At 35.6% G+C, this 20,809-nt stretch overlaps 1 protein-coding gene across 1 annotated transcript; it reads right to left on the reverse strand.

The window, feature by feature from the left end:
- Positions 1-4,533: 4,533 nt before the first annotated feature.
- On the reverse strand, positions 4,534-20,021 carry LOC149802074 (uncharacterized). Its single transcript, XM_089956470.1, has 3 exons — positions 19,568-20,021; positions 8,166-9,079; positions 4,534-7,598 (listed from the first exon to the last, which is right to left on the reverse strand). Exons 1-3 carry the CDS (start codon positions 19,690-19,692, stop codon positions 6,148-6,150), a joined length of 2,490 nt encoding a protein of 829 aa, XP_089812596.1. The 5' UTR covers positions 19,693-20,021; the 3' UTR covers positions 4,534-6,147.
- Positions 20,022-20,809: the final 788 nt, after the last annotated feature.

The raw sequence follows: 20,809 nt of genomic DNA on the forward strand, positions 1-20,809 counted from the left end.
TACTCTATTTTGTGACTTAACTGACTAGATGTAATGTGACCCTATATTTGCTTTATTTTATTTGGAAAAATGCTGTGGTAGGACAACTTTCTGTCATTTGGGAGATCGGCCTTTGTCGACAGCTACTTTTTTCTCTCAGAAGAGTGTGCAGTTTATTTACTCATACAGGTTGACATAAACCATGCCTGTTCTGTGTGTGGGATGAGAGTAACAGGTTTGGATCTCCCTGCCTCTATCCATTGACCGGACACTCTTAATTTCATTCTGTAATGAGCATCTTTTGGGGTAATAGGCATACAGACGACTGCCACGTGCTACCTTATAACGTCGCCAGCATCGTGCATCACGTATACGATGAAATAATTCTTGACTTTTTCCTCCTGCGTAATAGGTAAAATTTTCATATTCTGGATGAAAGATTGGAGAAAATGCAACACAAATTGAGTTTGATGCATTATCAGAATATACGGTTTTCTCCAGGTGTCATTTTACCACCAAATTTACAGCGTAGTTCGGAGACGTATTATCCTTCTACAGAGAGGAGTACGAAAATGACATGCTTGCATCTTTCACACTGTTCTTCAGTAGAAGCATCTATAACAGCAGAGCCGACAAGGGCGGGGGGGGGGGGATGTATCCCCTGGGCTTGGGCCGAAACACCACGTTTTAATTTTATGAAAGAAAAATTTTGTTTGAACAAGAACTAAGAGAGATCTTGGTGCTTCTTACTCCACGTCCTGTGATCGCTCTCTTCAGCCCTGATAACTACCTAAGTGATAAACGTAGCGTTCATTTACAATAATCTAAATTGCTTCACATTCCCATCAAATATAGATCGGAGAAACAAAAATAAAACAACGAAAATTCGAAACAGACCATTTTATTTTGATAGCAAGTTCACCTATTCCTTTAAATAGGTCAATATATCTTACTTGACCTGAGATGATTGCATAATTATAAGAATCAATTTATTGTCTTCTTAACTGACGACTTTTCTAGGTCCTGGTTTTCCTTTGTTGATTCTGGTGTCTTTTTAGGGGAAAGATCGTCACTAGTCAGAAAGGCAAGGCAATTTGATCAGTGTTTTTTTTTTTTTTGCTTCTTCTTCATTTTATCATGTAAGCTAAATCTGCCCTTTTCACTAAACTAGAAGTAAATGACGCATAACAGAATAGTAAAAATATTCAAGATTTTTTGTGTGTGCAAAGATCGCTTTCAATATCATCGATAAGTTCATATAATTTGATATTATTGTTTTTTCCCTCAAAGTCAGCAAAATTTAGTACGACTGCTGGGAAATGTTTATCGAAGCTGACAACATATGACAGATCACTCATATGTGCACAACTGACTTCTCTGAACTAGAAAAAGCGTGGGGGGGACATGTAGTATATGTAATTTACTATATAAAGTACAAACTACTGGAGCTATTAAAAGTCAGTTTCCTGAAAGCAAATTTGTCCTTTCAGAAAAAGAAGAAGAAAGCCCCCACTAATTTTTCTAAAAATATTTTTATTTATCAGGACATTATAGTTCAGTAAAGTAGAAGAATATATAAAGTATGTCAGATTAAGTGAATTTTTATTCGTAAACAGATTTAATACTACTGCACTGAGTTAATATTACTATTCTGGACAGAGCTAATACTACTGTACTGAGTTAATATTACTATTTTGTACAGATTTAATACTACTGCACTGAGTTAATATTACTATTCTGGACAGAGTTAATACTACTGTACTGAGTTAATATTACTATTCTGGACAAGAGTTAATACTACTGTACTGAGTTAATATTACTATTTTGTACAGATTTAATAATACTGCACTGAGTTAATATTACTATTCTGAACAGAGTAAATGCTACTGTACAGAGGTAATAAGACTATTTCGTACAGATTTAATACTACTGTACTTAGTTAACATTACTACTCTGTACATAGTTCATATTACTGTACATAAAGTATCTTGTTTTACCCATTCACAAACGCCATTGTAAACTTACAGTTTACTTGAGGCAACTTTGATAAATGATAATCTTTATTTTTATATTACAAAATAATGAAATACATAATATACAAAATAAATTGAATAACCTTCATTGCAATTATATTGACCAATCAGGATTATTCTTACTTTAATAGTGCAGGCAGTTGTGTCAGTCTATATTTCAATATGCAGAACTCCTTTAAGTATAACTATATTTTTTTTCCTAATTCCATTTCTGAGATTTAAGGTCTGAATCGGTATACGGTTTTTACTGTGTACAATGGACGTCTAGCTGCGATCAATGTAAGCCGGGACTAGTTCAGTGCACAATACATGGGCGGGGGGTGGGGGTGGGGAGTACACTGCTTGTTCTATGGTCTTAAGCGAAAAGTGTACATCCTGATCAGTAGTGCATTATACTACGAAGATCAGGCTCAACACTGTGCAGCTAGATGTACGCCATATACAAGAACAGTACAACACGGCTATTGATACTTCTTAATATCTTAGCATGTACATCTGTTTTGCTGTGTACCCTGGTCGATACTAATTCTGACGCAAATATGAACTATCACCTCTTTACCAAAAAGCGAGGAAAGCGCATATCCCTGGATCCAACACTGTATATTTGTAGACATGAAATGATATAGCAAAACACCCATATAATCCAATATGTTAGGCTCATAATTCTTCGTTCCAAACAGGAATAGAACCCGCACCGCTAGTAATGGCATCTACATATTTTTGATGTAATTCCAATGAGTTTGTGCCTTTAGGACTCACGGTACTAATTCAGTTCCCATAGTAAACCTATGCAAAAACCATGATATTAAAAATTCAATATCTTAAATTATTTAAGTGCTCAAGATGAAACCTATATTTATCAGTGTAGATGAAACCTGAACGTCAGCTTCTGTGTAGATGAAAGTATATGAGCCACGGCATTTTCTGGACCTGCATGTGTTTGAAATATGTGCTTTCAATTCCGCAACAAAGAGTCAGGTCTAATTTTAGCAATGACTGTTCCGAACTCAAGACTGTTAAAGGACTTTAATTCCATCAATAAAACAATGTCTCTCAAAAGATTATTTTCCTAAAACACAACTTACATTATTAACCAATCCTGGTCAGCCAAACCCATATATACTCTATTTTAGGTTCACCCATTTGTCCATATAATAAGTACCTTGTGAACTTTAGCTGAGTGTTAATTTCCGCTTTCCTTGACCTTGTTCCATTCTTTTCTTTTTTTTCCTGAGTGGCGCGAATGAGTACATGGCCGAGTGGTTTTGGGTGATGGTGTACGAGGCCTAGGGAATATACGCCGTTACTCGTCGTACAAGTTGATTCCTGTTACGGATTAATTTCGCCTGTAAAACACACACACACACACACACACACCTGTTTATTAATTTGGTTTCTAGCATGATATTCCATCTTAGCGTGTCTTCCTAAAACTCAAACAATAAAACATTGCAGTAAATTGTACTCTGTGGCATTTGAAACAATGATCCAGGAAACGTCACCGCGCATATATATTAAGACAATGCAACTCAAGCACGAAAATCCAAAGTCATTAACATATATTAATGAAAACTCTGAAAAAAATGACTCACTCAACAGTCTATCAGAACAATGCGTATATCACAGTTACAAGTGTTCTTTCCACGACACCAAAAAATAATTCGTATTATTCATACGCTAAACGATGTCATAAAGAAGCGCGTGTTTGCATTTATATTTCGAAGTATATCACTGTCAGACAAAAACAAAAGAACTTCTATACAGGCTAATATAGATGGTAGGAAAATAAAATGTTTTTCTTTTGACGAAGACGGATGTTGTGTTAGATGTGGAATGTATAAGTGGTTGATTAGAATGAAAACCTGACTTTAAATTTTATGTCAGAGCTTATCGCCTTCGTCAATCATTGTCAATCAAAATTCAAATAAAGCTCGCATCTGGGTACCACTGCTTAAAATTAATTGACTCATTTACGTATTTTCTCAAGAGGTAAGTGTTTCTACTTTTTGAAAAAGAGTAGACCTATGTATATTTCCGACTATGAATGTTAGTGTCTGAATATTTTTTTAGTGCAGTCTGACTGTTAACAAGTCAATGTGAATGCAAAAGCCATACAAGTTGTGATATTTTGTACGATACAGTAATTATACCAAGTCAGCGTGACTTCAAAAGCCATACAATTTATTTGAGATATTCTGTACGTTACAGTAATCATACCAATGGTATCCAAGGTGATGTGGGCTTTTGCTGTAGCTGGAGCTCCATAGAAACTATTGTTAAACTGCTAGCCATAAATGACGAAAACATTTTCCAATAATATGAAAACTGGCTATGAAAAACAAGAAACATGTGTGTGTGTGGGGGGGGGGGAGGGGGGGGTTCAGGCAGGTTATATCGATATTTGTAATGTGTCTTAACGCTGTTAAAATATGTATCCTGTTTCGAAATTAATTGAAAACAATTAATACCCCCTACAACAGTAATCCTTATAGATTTAGCAGAAGAAAAAATAAAGGATAAATTATTTGTGGGAATATTTTATTTTGCAGACTAAATAACATAAATATTATTTGCAGAGAAAGTAACTGAAAAATAAAATCGGACACACGGATACAGCTAGATAGCACCCCCCCCCCCCAAATGTCACGACATGTTTGTATCGAGGACTTTCTAGTCTGGTCACACGTATAACCGTGAAACTAGCTACGACAGAGACAAATATAACGAATTGATGATTCCTGTCATGGATTGTTTAAAATTAAATATACGGCCTTTCATTATATATATATTACGGTTGAATAAGGGCAAATGACACATATCCTTAGGAATCAAAGGTTCTGCGCTAACAAGAAACTATCCATATCTGCATCTTTACCTAAGAAATAAGAACGCTAAAAGGAAGCAACGCAATATCGTTAGGAACAGGAACACGTTTAAAAATGTACAGTCTTCTCCTTCCTCCTTTCTTGCCGGTTTGCATAGCCCTGCCCAGCAGCGTGTCACACACTGTAGGCCGACCTTTGTTTGGTAACAGGGAGTCATCAAATATTTTGATCCGGCTTCAATACCGTACACTTACTCCTGAAGGAATCATAACGTAGGCTACAATATTGCTGTCTCTACCATTATATACCACATATCCGATCCATGTATGTGATACGTAAGTGAAATCATTTTCAACCACCATTAAAACAATAACTGTAAAAACTAAGGTCTCCAAAAAGTTGAAACAGTACAAACTTAAACGAGGTCAAACAGCTTTCAAACTCAACTAGGCATTCATATATAGAATGCAGCTATAAAGCAATAACAAAAAATAACCTTATCTGCCTGAACGGGTATTTAGGTCTTTTGATATAATAACTCACAAAAATACATATTTATGTACTTCCTACTATAATGTCAAAAGATGCGACAGCTACAGGGTTAATCAATCAAACATAAGCATGTACAAAGATAAACTATTTTTAGACTTTATCATTAAATGCAAACAATCAACCAAGAGAAAAGGTAACTATTCTTCGACTGGTACGAAAGCATTTCATTCAGTTGGATTTATTACAGATACATTCCATTAAAAATAAGCTCGTTTATGACAGACATGTAATCGATATGGTTGGAATATGCCTACTTTTGTTTATACTCGTCTTTAGTCTTACGTTAGTTTGAATGAAGACATAGAGAACGTTTACAAAAACGAAACCCTCCTTTAGTATACGCAAGCTACACTTATCGAACACATTAATAAGGTGATTGGATGCTTGCAACGTTTGTTCTTATCTATAATTCTTAAAATAGAAATGTCTTGACGAAAATGGATATAAATATTAGTACTTAGCATAGTATAGATTTAAGTCATAGAAGAGGAAGAAAGAATTTTTTATAGAGGAAGAAAGAATTTCACATATGTTTAAAAATGGAATGTACACAAACTTTATAAATTAATTAACCCGTTTACTTTACGGTTTTGATATTTCAGTCCTCATGTGTATTTAGCTATTACATTTAAAGAGAATTACTTGCTTGACCGTTGTTTCAGCAAAGCACTCAAAGGAGTGCCAGGGACTCAGTCTTACCGGCCTAGAACCACAATCAGAACTGGAATATTCCTAGAACATTGGTTATTTTGGACATCCTAACATGACCAGGGTTTGAATTGTTGAATATTATCTAAACTTGTTGGTTCTTTCATCCAAGCTAGAATTTTGCTTATTGATGTCACATAAACGTCAGGCAACTGTGTCAACTTCAAAAGAAAGAGATTCAGACCCTGAAGATTATGGATGTATGCTGGATGTTCAAACCAGACCTGTCGTAACGAGATTCCAAAAGGAGCACGATTACTCTGATAGTACTGTTTAAAATTGTTCCAAAGGAAATCAACAGTTTCGTTGACAGTAGTTGGATTGAACATGCACCCGTCAATATATGAGCAGTCGTATTGATTTTGGTAGTCTAGTAGAGGTGTGTTAGGAAGAACAAACAATCCAGGATGCCTCTTCTTGGGGCAGTCATCTATAGCACAGCTTCCCATGTAGGGAAAGTCGAGAGTGAATGGCCACACCTTTGGTCTGCTGCCAATTGGTCTTTGGATGGAAATAGTGGCGTCGTACTGAATTCCATATTTGGTAAGTAACGAAAAGTGGTCGTCACCCATTGGCTTGATTTCAGGAGCACGGAAACCAAAAGGTCCATTAATTCCAAGTCGTTTGAGAAAGTTAAGCTCTTCTAGAAGCTCCATTTCCATTTGCTCGCTAGTTGTGTAGTGGAGATCATTAACTCCTCGCAAGGCAATCTCAGCACCCATTTCATGTAACTTCTTCAAAAAGTAGGTATAGCTATCTTGGGAAGATACGAATAGGGTTCCTTCAATTGGACAGTTGTTGGGGTTACTCTTGTTCGAAAAGAGCTGATAGTACCGTCGAAAGACTGAAGGAGTAATGCTACCGTCAATGGTGATATATACCATTTGAGGAGTTTCGCTTGCACTAGTTTTACCTGGGATTCCTGCACCGTTGCAAAAACAAAGGGGCGCCAAGCAGTTGACTCCAGAGACACAATTGGCAGATAAAACAGAGGCGTTTACAAAGGGTTGTATAATGCCTTGTGCGAGGTTAGTGGTTGTCCGCAAACTGGTAGTTGGCAGACTTGTTGTCGTTCTTATTTTGGTTGTCGTAATGGTAGTTGCTGTTGTTGGAATTGGAGTTGTTGTAGTGACAGTCTTTGTTGCAGCTGGTTCCGTTGTGGTTATGGTTGTTGTTGTGATTGGTGTCATAGATGAAGTGGTTGTGGTAGTTGTAGTCGGGATATCAGTAGTGGTTGTAGTTTGTTCTGGGGTCGTCAGTGTGGTAGTCGGGTTCGGGGTTGTTGTGGTAGTCTGTTTTGGGGTCGTAGTTGTGGTAGTTGGTTTTGGGGTCGTTGTTGTGGTAGTCGGTTTTGGGGTCGTTGTTGTGGTAGTCGTAGCTGTACTGGAGGTGGTTGTGGTAGTGGTAGTGGTATGAGTTAATGTGGTAGTGGTAGGTTGCCTCAACGTCACTGGTCGGGGCTGTGTTAGCCTTGGAATGTGTCCGATCTCTTCTTGTGACTCTTAAAAAATGAAAAAGACCATTTTAAAATAATTGTTTTAGATCCTTTTCCAAAGTACTAAAGTAACTTCAAACTGGATAATTAAAACAAAAATAAGTAAGGTTCATTTTCATTGTGTTAAATATCAGATTAAAATGTAAAATACTTGGTAATGTGTATCATGTTTGAGGGACCAACTTTTAGCCTCGATAATAATTGTGAGTGGGTAGGTAATTCTAAATTTAGAGCTCTTGCTGGATGGAAGAACCAATCGACAGTTAGAAAGAGTAATAGCTGTACACTTCACGGCACAGATGAGAAAGCATATTTACTATGTAAAAGTGAGGTCACAATGTAACTTGTAAAGGTGCATCCTGTCCTAAATTGATGATAATAAAAGGAAAGAAAAATCAGTAAGACACGAGTACTGGATTAAATCTAGCTCACCCGTCCAAGTCTTTTATATCTAGTCTGTACCGAAAAGGTATCCAATATGCTTTGAAAATATAATTTTGTAAAACAAATATCTCTATATGACATGTGTTAGGCGGTATTGTATAATCAGTCAGATAGGCACGATAAACTTACTTGTGTCTATCGGACTCTGAGATGGCACAACATGACCATTGCAGCTGAATTCTGGGTGTCTGATAAGGTCTGTGAGAGGAACTGGGTTCTTCATCCAAGCTATAACTTGTTTGGCGCTGACGACATAAACGTCGTTCAATGTGTCGAGGTAGTCCAGAAATCTCTCCATCGCCTTTATATTGTAGTCGGTGTAGAACCAAGCTGCGTGCATGTGCAAACCGAACGGCGTTCGGCTGGATGTATAGTAATCATTAAAATTCTTAAGCAGAAGTTGGTACGCCTCCTCCTCGTTACTAGGTCTATTATAACATCCGTCAACGAAGACGCACGGATACGCTCCTTTTGCATCAACGAGGCTATTTACTGGGATTTCAAAAAAGCCTTCTAGGGTCACGCCTGTCGGGCAGGGCTGAACGCTGCATTGGTATGGCCAACCACCTCGCAAGGTAAACGGGAATGGTTTGGGTGAACCAAAGGAATATCTTGGGTATGTCAATGACACGTCATATTGGTATCCCAGCTCTTTCAGAACTCTTGGTTGGGCGTCCCCAGCTGTTTTAAGGAAAGGGCTCCTCCACCCAACAATATGCTCTGGGGGAATCTTAGCGAGCTTGACGAGATTATTTTTCTGCTCCAGGGCCTCTGTCCGCAATGTCTCCTCCGTGTCAATCATGCTGTGTGTCACGCTGTGAACGCCAATTTCCATGCCACGTTTGTAAAACTCCTGGACCAAGTTGTAGTCTGTATACTGGTGGGAAACGTACAGCGTTCCCTGAATTGGGCATCCATTGGGGTTCTTCCTATCATCCGTAAAGAGACGCCTGTAGAAGCCAGCCATGACAGTGTTTACCGCATCATCAAATCCGAAGTATACAAATTGTGGCATTTCGCTTTTGTCCATTGGGAATTCGTTCCTGAAATTAGAAAATAATTGATATGTGATTGAAAGGGACTAATTAACAGGAAAGGTGCTATCCAAACAAAAGTCGATAAAAAAATGTAGGTAATTCTCAGTCTTTTAGTATTGTAAACATAATTCATGGTAGAAAGTATCCAATACTAAAATGTAAGTTGTTAAACAAATTATTAACTCATGGATAAAGAAATATCAAACCATTCTAGGATAATAGTATACATTCAAGAGGAACATGAACGAATTTAGCGAAATAAAAAGAAAATTGAATCGAAGAAAATGAAAATGATAGACCAGTATATGGTCTCATACTTTTGGACTAACGTAATTTGCCTGCCTTCCTACCCGAGTCCTTGCCTACACACCCACCTACTTACCCGCCTACCTATATACCTTCCAACCTACATGCGGCATTCAACATACATACACACCATAAAGCAAGAAAGCGAATATCACTGCGCAGTCATGAAGATATCTTGGGACTTATTTCGGCTCATTTTAAGTTGGAAGGGTAGTAGCATTTTGGACAGGATAAATGATATCTTTTAACCTACTTCGTAACTATAAACAGTTTAATGGCTTGCCATGTAAAACCATACATTATAGTGCCTAACGTATAAATACGTTTGTTTGTTGTTGTTGCATTGTTCAGTTTCTTTTACATCTGAGTTTAGTCGAAGATCGAAGGAGAGCTTCATCTGGTCCTAAGTGTATGAACTCTGTAGACATGAATTTCTCTCTAGCTGTTGAATACGCTTTGATCTAGCACTAATGTTACAAACTGATGTAGCATATCCATGGAGCGTCCTAGACCCACCTATACACCCACTGAATGATATTTAATTTTTTTTTACAGCTGTTCGTCAGTTTTGCTGATCCACGGCGTGCAGCTTCGCTTTCTACGCATCTGTTTCAAAATGAATCAGTTTTAAAGGACTCAGTATTACTTGTTCCTCAATTTATCCATGTACGTACTACATTGTTTTATATAGAATATACAAAATCTTCTAAAAACAAATTCAAGAATAATAAATTTATCAATATTTATTAATAGCAAATATTCTCCATAAGCACTCGTTAAATGTATTTTCTTCATATTCAGTAAATGAGTGAACCAGCTAAATATTTATCGGATAGCGTATTGCTATAAATTTAGAAGGACAAAACAGGAACTGGAGACAGCAGAATACTTAACTGTAACATCCGCAACATCACTAAAAACTTGTCCTGTTGTGACTTAACCAACTTGGTTTCACAAACGTGGATGTCAAGTTTTAGGAGAGACGTGGTTAAAACCAACTGAGGCTGTTTACATTCTTGACGATGAGTTGGATATAGATAAGCAGCGGAATGATAACGAGGCTGTTTACATTCTAGACGATGAGTTGGATATAGCTAAGTAGCGGAATGATAACGAGGCTGTTTACATTCTTGACGATGAGTTGGATATAGCTAAGTAGCGGAATGATAACGAGGCTGTTTACATTCTTGACGATGAGTTGGATATAGCTAAGTAGCGGAATGATAACGAGGCTGTTTACATTCTTGACGATGAGTTGGATATATCTAAGCAGGGAATGATAACGAGGCTGTTTACATTCTTGACGATGAGTTGGATATAGCTAAGCAGCGGAATGATAACGATGATCATAGATGAATCTACAAAATTGTATACTGTCATTGTGAAACCCCTTCCCTCTCCAACTCCAACAGAAAAACTAAAAACGAAAAGTAAAAACAACAACCTCTTCCTATAAAAAAATAATAAAAATGAATATATAAATAAAATACACACACCAATAGAAAGAACGGAACAGGAGACTGTTAGATAAATTTTGAATTTATGTTTGTTTATGATTATCGTAATTTCTCCATAGTAATAGCAGACAATATAAACATTTGGAGGAATCTATGTTCATTTAATTAACGGATTTATAGACGCAAATGCTCCATCGAATATGAACGGCGTTGTATAAAAGTGATAATCTTTGTTAATTTACAACATTGATAATTGTGCAACGCATTACGAGTTACCCACGACTTTTTATTTGTAACTTAGTTCATGGTATTTAGTATTTAAGACTACTGGTCCAGTCCATATAAGTTCCTGTTTTATTTAGTATTTAAGGACACCAGTCCATATACAGTTCATGTTTTATTTATTATTTAAGGTCACCAGTCCATATACAGTTCATATTTTATTTAGCACTTAAGGCTACCAGTCCATATACAGTTCATATTTTATTTAGCATTTAAGGCAACCGGTCCACATACAGTTCATGTTTTATTTATTATTTAAGGTCACCAGTCCATATACAGTTCATATTTTATTTAGCACTTACGGCTACCAGTCCATATACAGTTCATATTTTATTTAGCACTTAAGGCAACCGGTCCATATACAATTTATGTTTTAGTTAGTATTAAAGGCCACCAGTCCATATACATTTTTTATGTTATGAATTATATAACACAAGAGTGTCCCAAGAGGCATCAGTCCATTAAATACTAAACAAAACCTTGATCCCCTGTGATGTTCTTCTACCACAGTTAGATGTAAAAGAAAGCACGGTGAAGAAATATATTTTTTTTCTTCTTCAATATTATTGACTTTTTGATCTGCAGAAGTGAACATACTTTTTCCTCAGTTGGTTTTTTTTTTAAAATCTTAAATCCGAGCGTAAATGATTGAATCAAAACTACACGATGTTACCAAACTGCCAAGTAATGAGCTTAAATTTTTATGAGCACAACCACCATTATATTTGTATACTGAACACAGTCTAAAGAGACCCCGAAAAAGTCAGCAGAAAAGGTTAAAACAGCAATGACAAAAACTATATAAGATTTGCTAGAATAAGACCTTTTGAGTGTCATTTATGTTCAAATTAACCCCTCTGATCAAACCTCTCAACGAAAGTATTCAAGATTCCCAATATATTTTTATTTGGCGATTACTTTTTAACGCACGTCATTCCTATGTTTTATACTGTATAAGGGGTCAAAGTAAAAAAAGCCTTAGGTTAAAACTGTAACTTTAATAGATGGGGATATTTGGAGTTAATTATCTGCAATAAGAAGGATATTACATGTTAGCAGAGGACATGCACCTCTTAGAACTGCTGAACAACCGAGGAAACGATGGTATAAACAGCATATCTTACCCACTTCCTTTGCCACTATTAGGACAGATTTCTTGAATAAAAGTATTAAGATTGAAATTTTCTCTAAATTTTAATAAAAGTAATTTTTCATTAAATATATTGAAAGCAATTTTCCACTAAAATATATTGAGATCAGTTTCATAAATTTCTGTACTACAACTGTATACTATTTTAATAAAGATCGCGCTTTAAGGGCCAGTGCAAAACAACCCATAAAATCCATTTCTCTTGTATCCAAAGGTCAGCAATTTAGATTTGGTGGGAAGCTGCTAAACAGGGAAATTACTAATTCCCTAACGGATAAGTAACCTAGACGATTCACACGTTTCCCGTGGGAAAGGACGAGAGTTTTGTTCTAATTCAAAGTGAGCGAACACAAGCACTGCGTATAAATTGAGAGCAGGCTTAGGCAGAATTGATTCGTTCATCGAGTCAGAACAGCTCTGTATTTCTTTACAGGTAAGACTCGTCTGTGTTTGTACACTTCTTTAAAGTATAGCACTTTTTAACATTTGAGATTTTAACGGTAAAGTTCATATTTATGCAACATTTTTGTAAGTTCTTTCTATATTAAATTGTAGTGGAATGCTTAATTGTTTTAAAGAATTTATATTCATCTGTATTTATGGTATGTATTATTGGAAAAGACGAATTCGCTACAAACTTCATATTTAGATTTAATTTGGAAACAAAAGATTCTTAAAGTAATACAGAATAATGTTTTAGTACAAATTAGTATTCTGTTTTTAGTGTTAGTAAAATACATTTCTTCAAAATGATTGTTGCATTATATCGAAACTATTGAAGTTTATACTCTTTCGCTGTCATGAATTTAGTCGAGATTTAATCATCTGTATTATAATCTAAAATGCAGAAATTATATAAATGTATGAAGTTGATAAGCTCGAAGGAAAAGTAAAACCTTATATGTATTTCGTGCATTTCAAATATAAAGGCTTTATATATGTATCTCTAGAATGTAGTATTATATATATATATATATATATATATATATATATATATATATATATATATATATATATATATATATATATATATATATATATATATATATAATTTAAAAAAAAAAACGTTCATCGAGAGGCAGAACAGCTCTGTCTTTCCTAACAGCGATTCCGTACCTCCGCTTGCCATATTCCCCAAGACGTAGCCGTATCTACACTGTTAGGAGAGACACCCATTTGTTAAGAGAGCCTCATCTCTCTCTCTCTCTCTCTCTCTCTCTCTCTCTCTCTCTCACACACACACACACACACACAAACACACACACACACACACACACACCATGGGCAAATGTCTTCTCATAGCTAAAAGTGAGAAAAAGATTAAGATACACATCTCTTTCATAACAGCACCATATTTTTTTGACAGATATGTATAGGCATTGAGAGATGAGAACCAAGACTACCATAAATCTGTCACTGTGTAGAAGGCTATGTTTGCATATTAATGTCAATGCATAATGTGTCATCATAATTATGATCGATTTCGAAGCATTAATGTTTGTTTCTATATTTTATTTTTATTTCGATCAGCCACTTAGGCAATGTGCACTTGTACTGAAGGGTATTAGGGACATTGTCTTGAACGCTGTTAGTATTAATATTAGTATCCCTACTCCTACCTCGTGGACGGGGTACTAACATGAGCATATATGTGTCAATGGAGCAAGCCGGGTGTAATTTACACTCTGCGCTTTTTTTCTTCAAATATAAATAATTTGAACATGTTCCTTTCATATAAAGAAATAAATTGAGTAGTCCTCTTATTTAATACCGGAAGTATCGTAACTAATTGTAGAAATAGTTGTAAAATCTCGTTTACCTCTTCTTTTATGAATTTTTTCGTTTAGAGTTTAGATCGTCCGCCATATTAGTTCAAATAATGACTACGGTTCTCATGCTCGGTTGTTTGTGTGCCATATAAGGACATTGAGGCTTTATTTGGAAACGTAAACAATTAGCAGTAAAAATATGGTGCGGTTTGAGTCAGAAAGTCTGCATTAGAAGTAAATATGGTTTATCGGTAACTTTAAAATTCCACCAAGAAGCCATTATTCGCTACTTGATTGATAAAAAGGATGTATTTATCCTGCTACCCACTGGATTTGGAAAGTCATTTACTTTGCCTTTTCTCAAAAAAAAAAATGGTTTTCGCAATTAATGTAAGTATCCATTCTCCGTCTTCGCGCGTTATGTCATTCAGCAATTAATAACATAGCGTAGAATATCCAAATATGATCTGGCAAGCCTTATTTAGAAAAGGGGTCACGGCGAGAGTCTCGCGTTATCTGTCATGGCGGACACGGTGAGGCTAGTGTAACCGTGCTATTTTATTTTATCGTGTAAGGGCTTAATAGATTCAAAATAAGCCGAACTTCTTTCACATCATGATTATACTTATGTACCGGTAGTAGATTTCTACACTATTTATTTTTCTGACTTTGGTGATGATAGATTTTGCGCCATTACATGATATGGGGTCAGTTCGTAGCCTCAGCCACAACAAAACAAGTTGAGGCTACAACATCGTAGCTAGGACGCCATATTTTACATGACAGTTTGGACCCAACAAGAAAGCTACAAAGAAATTCACATGGCAAACTTAATAAATATTTACTGATTTATTCTGTTCTTTTTTGTTCGATGTTTGATGGCTTCCACTTCTATTAATAGCTCTAAAGTAGATTTGTATTACGTTTCCTCATAATTGGAGTTTATTTATAAACTGTCTTAGTGAATAAATACACGTAAAGACGCTTCTGGCCTAGGATCGATACATTTCGAACATGTTTATGGTTTTGGACTTGCTGAGATTCAAGGCTGTGAATAGGAGCAACGTCGTCATGTCAAATCAAGGAACTGTTCTGAATTTACTTGATATAGCTGTGCCACAAAAAATTCAAAAAAGAAAAAGAAGAAAAGAAAGGAAATTTTGTATCTCCGTTGGCAGCTGTAACCGTGGGAATTTATGTCGCATTGCCGTATTGTATGATCAAAGGAACTATATTATATCACAGCGAAAATCTCGCAATTACAAAATAATGAGTAGCTTTCAAGTCTGCATTATTCACAGCGTTCAGTTATAGAAATACAATCTAATATGATGACAAGCGGCTTTCAAGTCTGCATTATTCACAGCGTTCAATTGTAGAAATACAATCTAATATGATGACAAGCGGCTTTCAAGTCTGCATTATTCACAGCGTTCAATTGTAGAAATACAATCTAATATGATGACAAGCGGCTTTCAAGTCTGCATTATTCACAGCGTTCAATTGTAGAAATACAATCTAATATGATGACAAGCGGCTTTCAAGTCTGCATTATTCACAGCGTTCAATTGTAGAAATACAATCTAATATGATGACAAGCGGCTTTCAAGTTTGCATTATTCATAGCGTTCAATTGTAGGAACACACGCTAATGTGATGACAATCGGCTTTCAATTCTGCATTATTCGCAGTGTGTAATTGCAGAAATACACGCTAATGTGATGACAATCGGCTTTCAAGTCTGCATTATTCACAGCGTTCAATTGCAGAAATACAATCTAATGTGATGACCAGCGGCTTTCAAGTCTGCATTATTCACAGCGATCAGATTGTACGAATTGTACGAATACACGCTAATATGATGACAAGCGGCTTTCAAGTAGCTTCTCGCGGGTCCGTGGTTCTTTTAGGGGTTTTCCCGGGTTCTTCCTCCACCATTAATACTGGCCGCCATGTATAGCCTATCATGTGCTGAAAATGGCGTTAAACCCCACAACAACAACAACAACAAAATCAATTCTGCATTATTCGCACTGTGTAACTGTAGAGATACACGCTAATGTGATGACAAGCGGCTTTCAAGTCTGCATTATTCACAGCGTTCAAAAAATAGGAGTACACGTTAATGTGATGACAAGCGGCTTTCAAGTCTGCATTATATTTTCGAGCTTTATTTCAATTTCATTCCTAAAATTGTTATCATGTATGTAATGTTTGATATCTTTTCTAGTTTTGTTCCAGTTTATTTCCTCAATGTTATGCTTATTTATGTAATGTTATGATAAATAGCAATAGTTTATGCAAAGGAAATTATTTCAAACAATAAAGAGCTTCACAAGATTATAACGAATAACTGACGAGTCACTGCCTTTTAACATTACGATTTACCATTGGATACTAATTTAGATACATAGATCAGAAGACAGACATGTTTGACTGACAGAAGATAGGTAAGTATGGATGAACACTTAGAGGGATCGCCAAGCAAAAGGAGCATGAATAAACAACTAACAGTAAGACATAAATTAAAAATGCTAGACAATGACAGCTTCTAATTTAGCATTTTGTCATGCCTCAATAATTATACAGTCGTATCAAATAATTATTTGTACCTGTACAAACATGTTTTTAATTTTCACACCTTTAAGGATGTGACAGTGCATGGCAGAATAACACTATAGCAGTGGAAAAGAAAAATAAAATTTTTTATTTAGCAACTTGTAGATTTTGCAAGCATTTACTCCGTTGAATTTGCGCACATAAACAAACATACACACACACACACACAAATGCACACACATACATTACTTAACTCATATTTATAAATGGTAATGAATCATGTGGTGGTTTATAGAAAATGTATTTTCAAGCAATCTGTCTAAAATCAACCAATCAGTCCATACCCCAGGGTTCGTCTTTATTCCCTTTTGTCGGATCAACAGTATGTTATATATCAAAGTTCTTGTTTGGGTTCCATTTGCGAGAATCATCTTTATTACAAAGTTGCGCTGTCTTAATTTAAAGCCATTTAACATGTTTCCTATCAATAAAACGTTATTTTATCAAACAAGATAACCCATTTTCATAACCATTTCACTAGGCAAAAAATAAACTATTACCAAACAAAACGTAATCTAGTCTAACTTTGAAATGTAAAATATACTGGTACTCTGATACTCTCAGCTAAGTCACACAGACATACACACACACACACACACACACACACACACACATATATATATATATATATATATATATATATATATATATATATATATATATATATATACATACATACATACATATACATATATATATATACATATATATACATATATATACATACATATATATATATACATATATATATATATACACATATATATACACATATATACACATATATATACTCATATATATAAATATATATATACACATATATATACACATATATATACATATATATATATACAGTGGGGTCATGTATTCAAAACAAAGTGGTCGCTAGTACTAAGGGTGAGTAACCTCCACTTTATAAAGATAACATGTATAAGTGGTCAATTAAACAAGAGCCCCTCATAGGGACTGACGTTCTACTGCTCGAAAAACATTGCTAGGAATTAAAGAAAAGACAATTTCTTCGTTTAAACTGCTTAATGTGAAAACATTTTTGATATTTTAGGCGATAGCATAATTATAATTTGGGTGTCAGAATGGCATCATTAGGACCAAAAAGACACCAAGAGTATGATTTTTGGTGGAAACCACATTGTTATGACGTTCATTTTGGAGGAATAACGATACCAATATTTTTTTTCAAGATGGCTGCTGTGGCGACCATACTGGATATTAGATTGGCACAATTTTCATTTAGGACCAGGCATACATTATAAGAATTATTTTGGTGAAATTACAATGTCTATGCGAAGTAGCTATAGCGATATTTTCAAGATGGCCATGTGGCGGCCATGTTGGTTTGAGATCGGTACCATTTTCATTTAGGACTAGCTGGACATCATAAGATGTCTTTCAGTAAAATCCCATACTAATATGATGTTTAATTATGGAGATGTAGCGATAACAAGATTTTAATATGGCCACCGTGGTTGCCATTTAGGATGTCTGAGCGACATCATTTACTTTAGGACCAACTATACATCATATCAAGTCGTTTGGTAAAAGCCCCATTATGATACGATCACCCATTCAGGAGAATTAGTGATAACAAGATTTCAATATGGCTGATATGACAGCTATAGTGGATGTGCAAGCAACACCATGTAACATTAGATCGGCACCATTTTAGCCTTCTGGTGAAAATACCATGTCAATATGACTTTCCGTACAGGAGAAGTAGCGATAACAAGATGGTTAAGCTTGCCGCTATGGCGGTCACATTGGGCATACGCTCCTCGCCATTTCCTTTTAGAACCAACTAGATCATTATAAAAAGTCTTTAGTGGAAACCCTAATTTGATAAGACCATTCGTCCCGGAGAATTCGCGATAACAAGATTTTCAAGATGGCCGATGTGATGGCGATTTCGGAAATTTGTATAATTTTCATTTACGACCAACTTCTTGACCATAGCTGATTAAATATTTGTACTTTATTTGTCATTATAATAATAAAATGTGAGTACTCAGATTTAATTACAATGTATAGTTTCTACTACGCCCATTTAATGTCAAAGGACAAACTAAATGTGGCAATGATCAAATCGTAAACCAACTTCCTGAAGACTCTGAAAACTATTTATATTAATCGTGAGTTCGCAGAATGTACTATGACATTGTGGACAGGAATTCGTGATCTGAACATTTGTGGCGGATGTAGCAACGTTTGAAATGCGTGTCTAGCACATGACTGGGACTAACTATTTTTTCCCTGAAAATTACAATGTGTTCCTAAAATTTGAATCTTCATTAAAAAGCAGAAGACAGAACACACATTATTCTGTCCATGGGACTGGTTTATTATTTCGACTTTAAAATTCTACAATAATCCATATGTTAGATATAAAAAGGTATTAATTATTAAATTTTAAAATAGATGATATTTGTTATGTAACGATCGTGGGCGCTTTCTCACCATGACGACATAATTAAAACGATGATCTTGTTTGAAATAAAGCCATTCAGATAAATTGAGCATATTTCAAACATGTATAATAATGAACTTTTAAATGCAATTAATTAAGTAAGTAATAATTCTTAGTTAGAATTTGTCTGATACGACACTGGCGACAGACGACTGACGCGAGGAAGCTGTGGTTTAATTGTGAACAGCGTACAGCCAATGTACTGTTGGTTAACTAAAGCCATACAAAGAAGCCTACCAAGCATTATAACTGAGCGAGAAAAGGACATAAAATAGGGGGCTTGAAAGAAATAATGAGGTATATTCAAACAATAAAAAGAAATAATTAACAATGAAAATGACTTGGAAGAAATAAAAGGAAAACATAATCAACGTTTACAATATATTTCAGCAAGAAATTTAGATTTCTTCAAACAGAATAGGAACGTACCTAGCGCATGAACAGTCCGGGAGTTTGCAGTCTGGTGCACATTGTCTGGAATCTCCCTGGACTCTGCTGAAGACTGACACCACGAATAACACACAGATTGTGAATCTCCAAGAGGCAGACGACATTGTGAAAGGACTTACACACTTTCGCCCGTACGTCCGCTGTTTGTGTGTTAGGTCGTAGAAGACAGACCGCCGGAGTTTAGAATAGAAAATTTTCACAAGGTTCGCTTATATACTAATAGACAGGCAGTAGAGCCCCAGGCGATGGAGATATTAAAACTGTTTTCATAAGATTGACACCACTTTGTCTTGAGATGACAGCACAATTATACCTAGTTATGAACGAGACCGGCTGTCAAGTAGATGATTTGTGTAATAGTTTTTATCTCAATAATATGATCAGTACTCAGTGTATCTCAATAACATGGCCAGTACTCAGTGCATCTCATGCTCTGTGAGGAATCTGCAAGAAGAGTAAAGAGACCGACATTTATAACCCGTGCAACTCGCTTGCTGAATGGTTGATAGGATTGACGCATCGAACGTATCTACTCGAAAATAAATACCACCATAGCTAGCCGCCAACGGACTGTTAAACCGCCTGGTAAACACCGTTTGTTCATATGCTTGTCTAACGCAATCGTTATGTCATACAATCATTATGGCCAGATGCTAGTAGTGCTCCAAGTATGGTACGTTCCAATAAATTGTGAAATACCAAGTGTAAGTATACGACTTGATTGATAGGTATACAATGAAACATTGCATATTGGACCTACCCACTAGGCTGAAAAATTTTGAAGGAAATCCTTTCTTCTAAATTTAGAAATCCTTTTGCAAACATCATGACTTAACGATCAAACACCTCACTAGGAAGTTAAATCAAACATTGCATATTCGACCTACCCACTAGGATGAAAAATTTTGAAGGAAATCCTTTCTTCTAAATTTAGAAATCCATTTGCAAATATAATGACTTAACGATCAAACACCTCACTAAGAAGCTAAATGAAAAGAAAGGAAAGGCCATGGATAGGCAATATGTAAGAAATAACGTTGTTTATTCGATGCTAGGCCGTAAATGATTAGATTTTTCAAGATAAATAATTTTATAATTTAGATTTCTTTTACTGCAGGGTTGACAAAAAATATGACAATGAAATCTTAACTAATTTTTAGATGCTTGCGTGATCTAGTGGTAAATATGGTCGCATCGCACTTAGAAGAACCAAACTGAAAT

Source organism: Sinohyriopsis cumingii, chromosome 4 (assembly GCF_028554795.1).
Source record: "Sinohyriopsis cumingii isolate HCF-2022 chromosome 4, ASM2855479v2, whole genome shotgun sequence".
Lineage (NCBI taxonomy): Eukaryota > Metazoa > Mollusca > Bivalvia > Unionida > Unionidae > Sinohyriopsis > Sinohyriopsis cumingii.

Excerpts from the sequence above, each read along its gene's own strand:
- LOC149802074 (XM_089956470.1), bottom strand. The coding sequence starts at position 19,692 with ATGTCGTCTGCCTCTTGGAGATTCACAATCTGTGTGTTATTCGTGGTG. Across the intron at positions 9,080-19,567 it reads CCGGACTGTTCATGCGCTAG|GAACGAATTCCCAATGGACA; the intron begins GTACGTTCCTAT and ends TTCTAATTTCAG. Across the intron at positions 7,599-8,165 it reads TCAGAGTCCGATAGACACAA|AGTCACAAGAAGAGATCGGA; the intron begins GTAAGTTTATCG and ends TCATTTTTTAAG.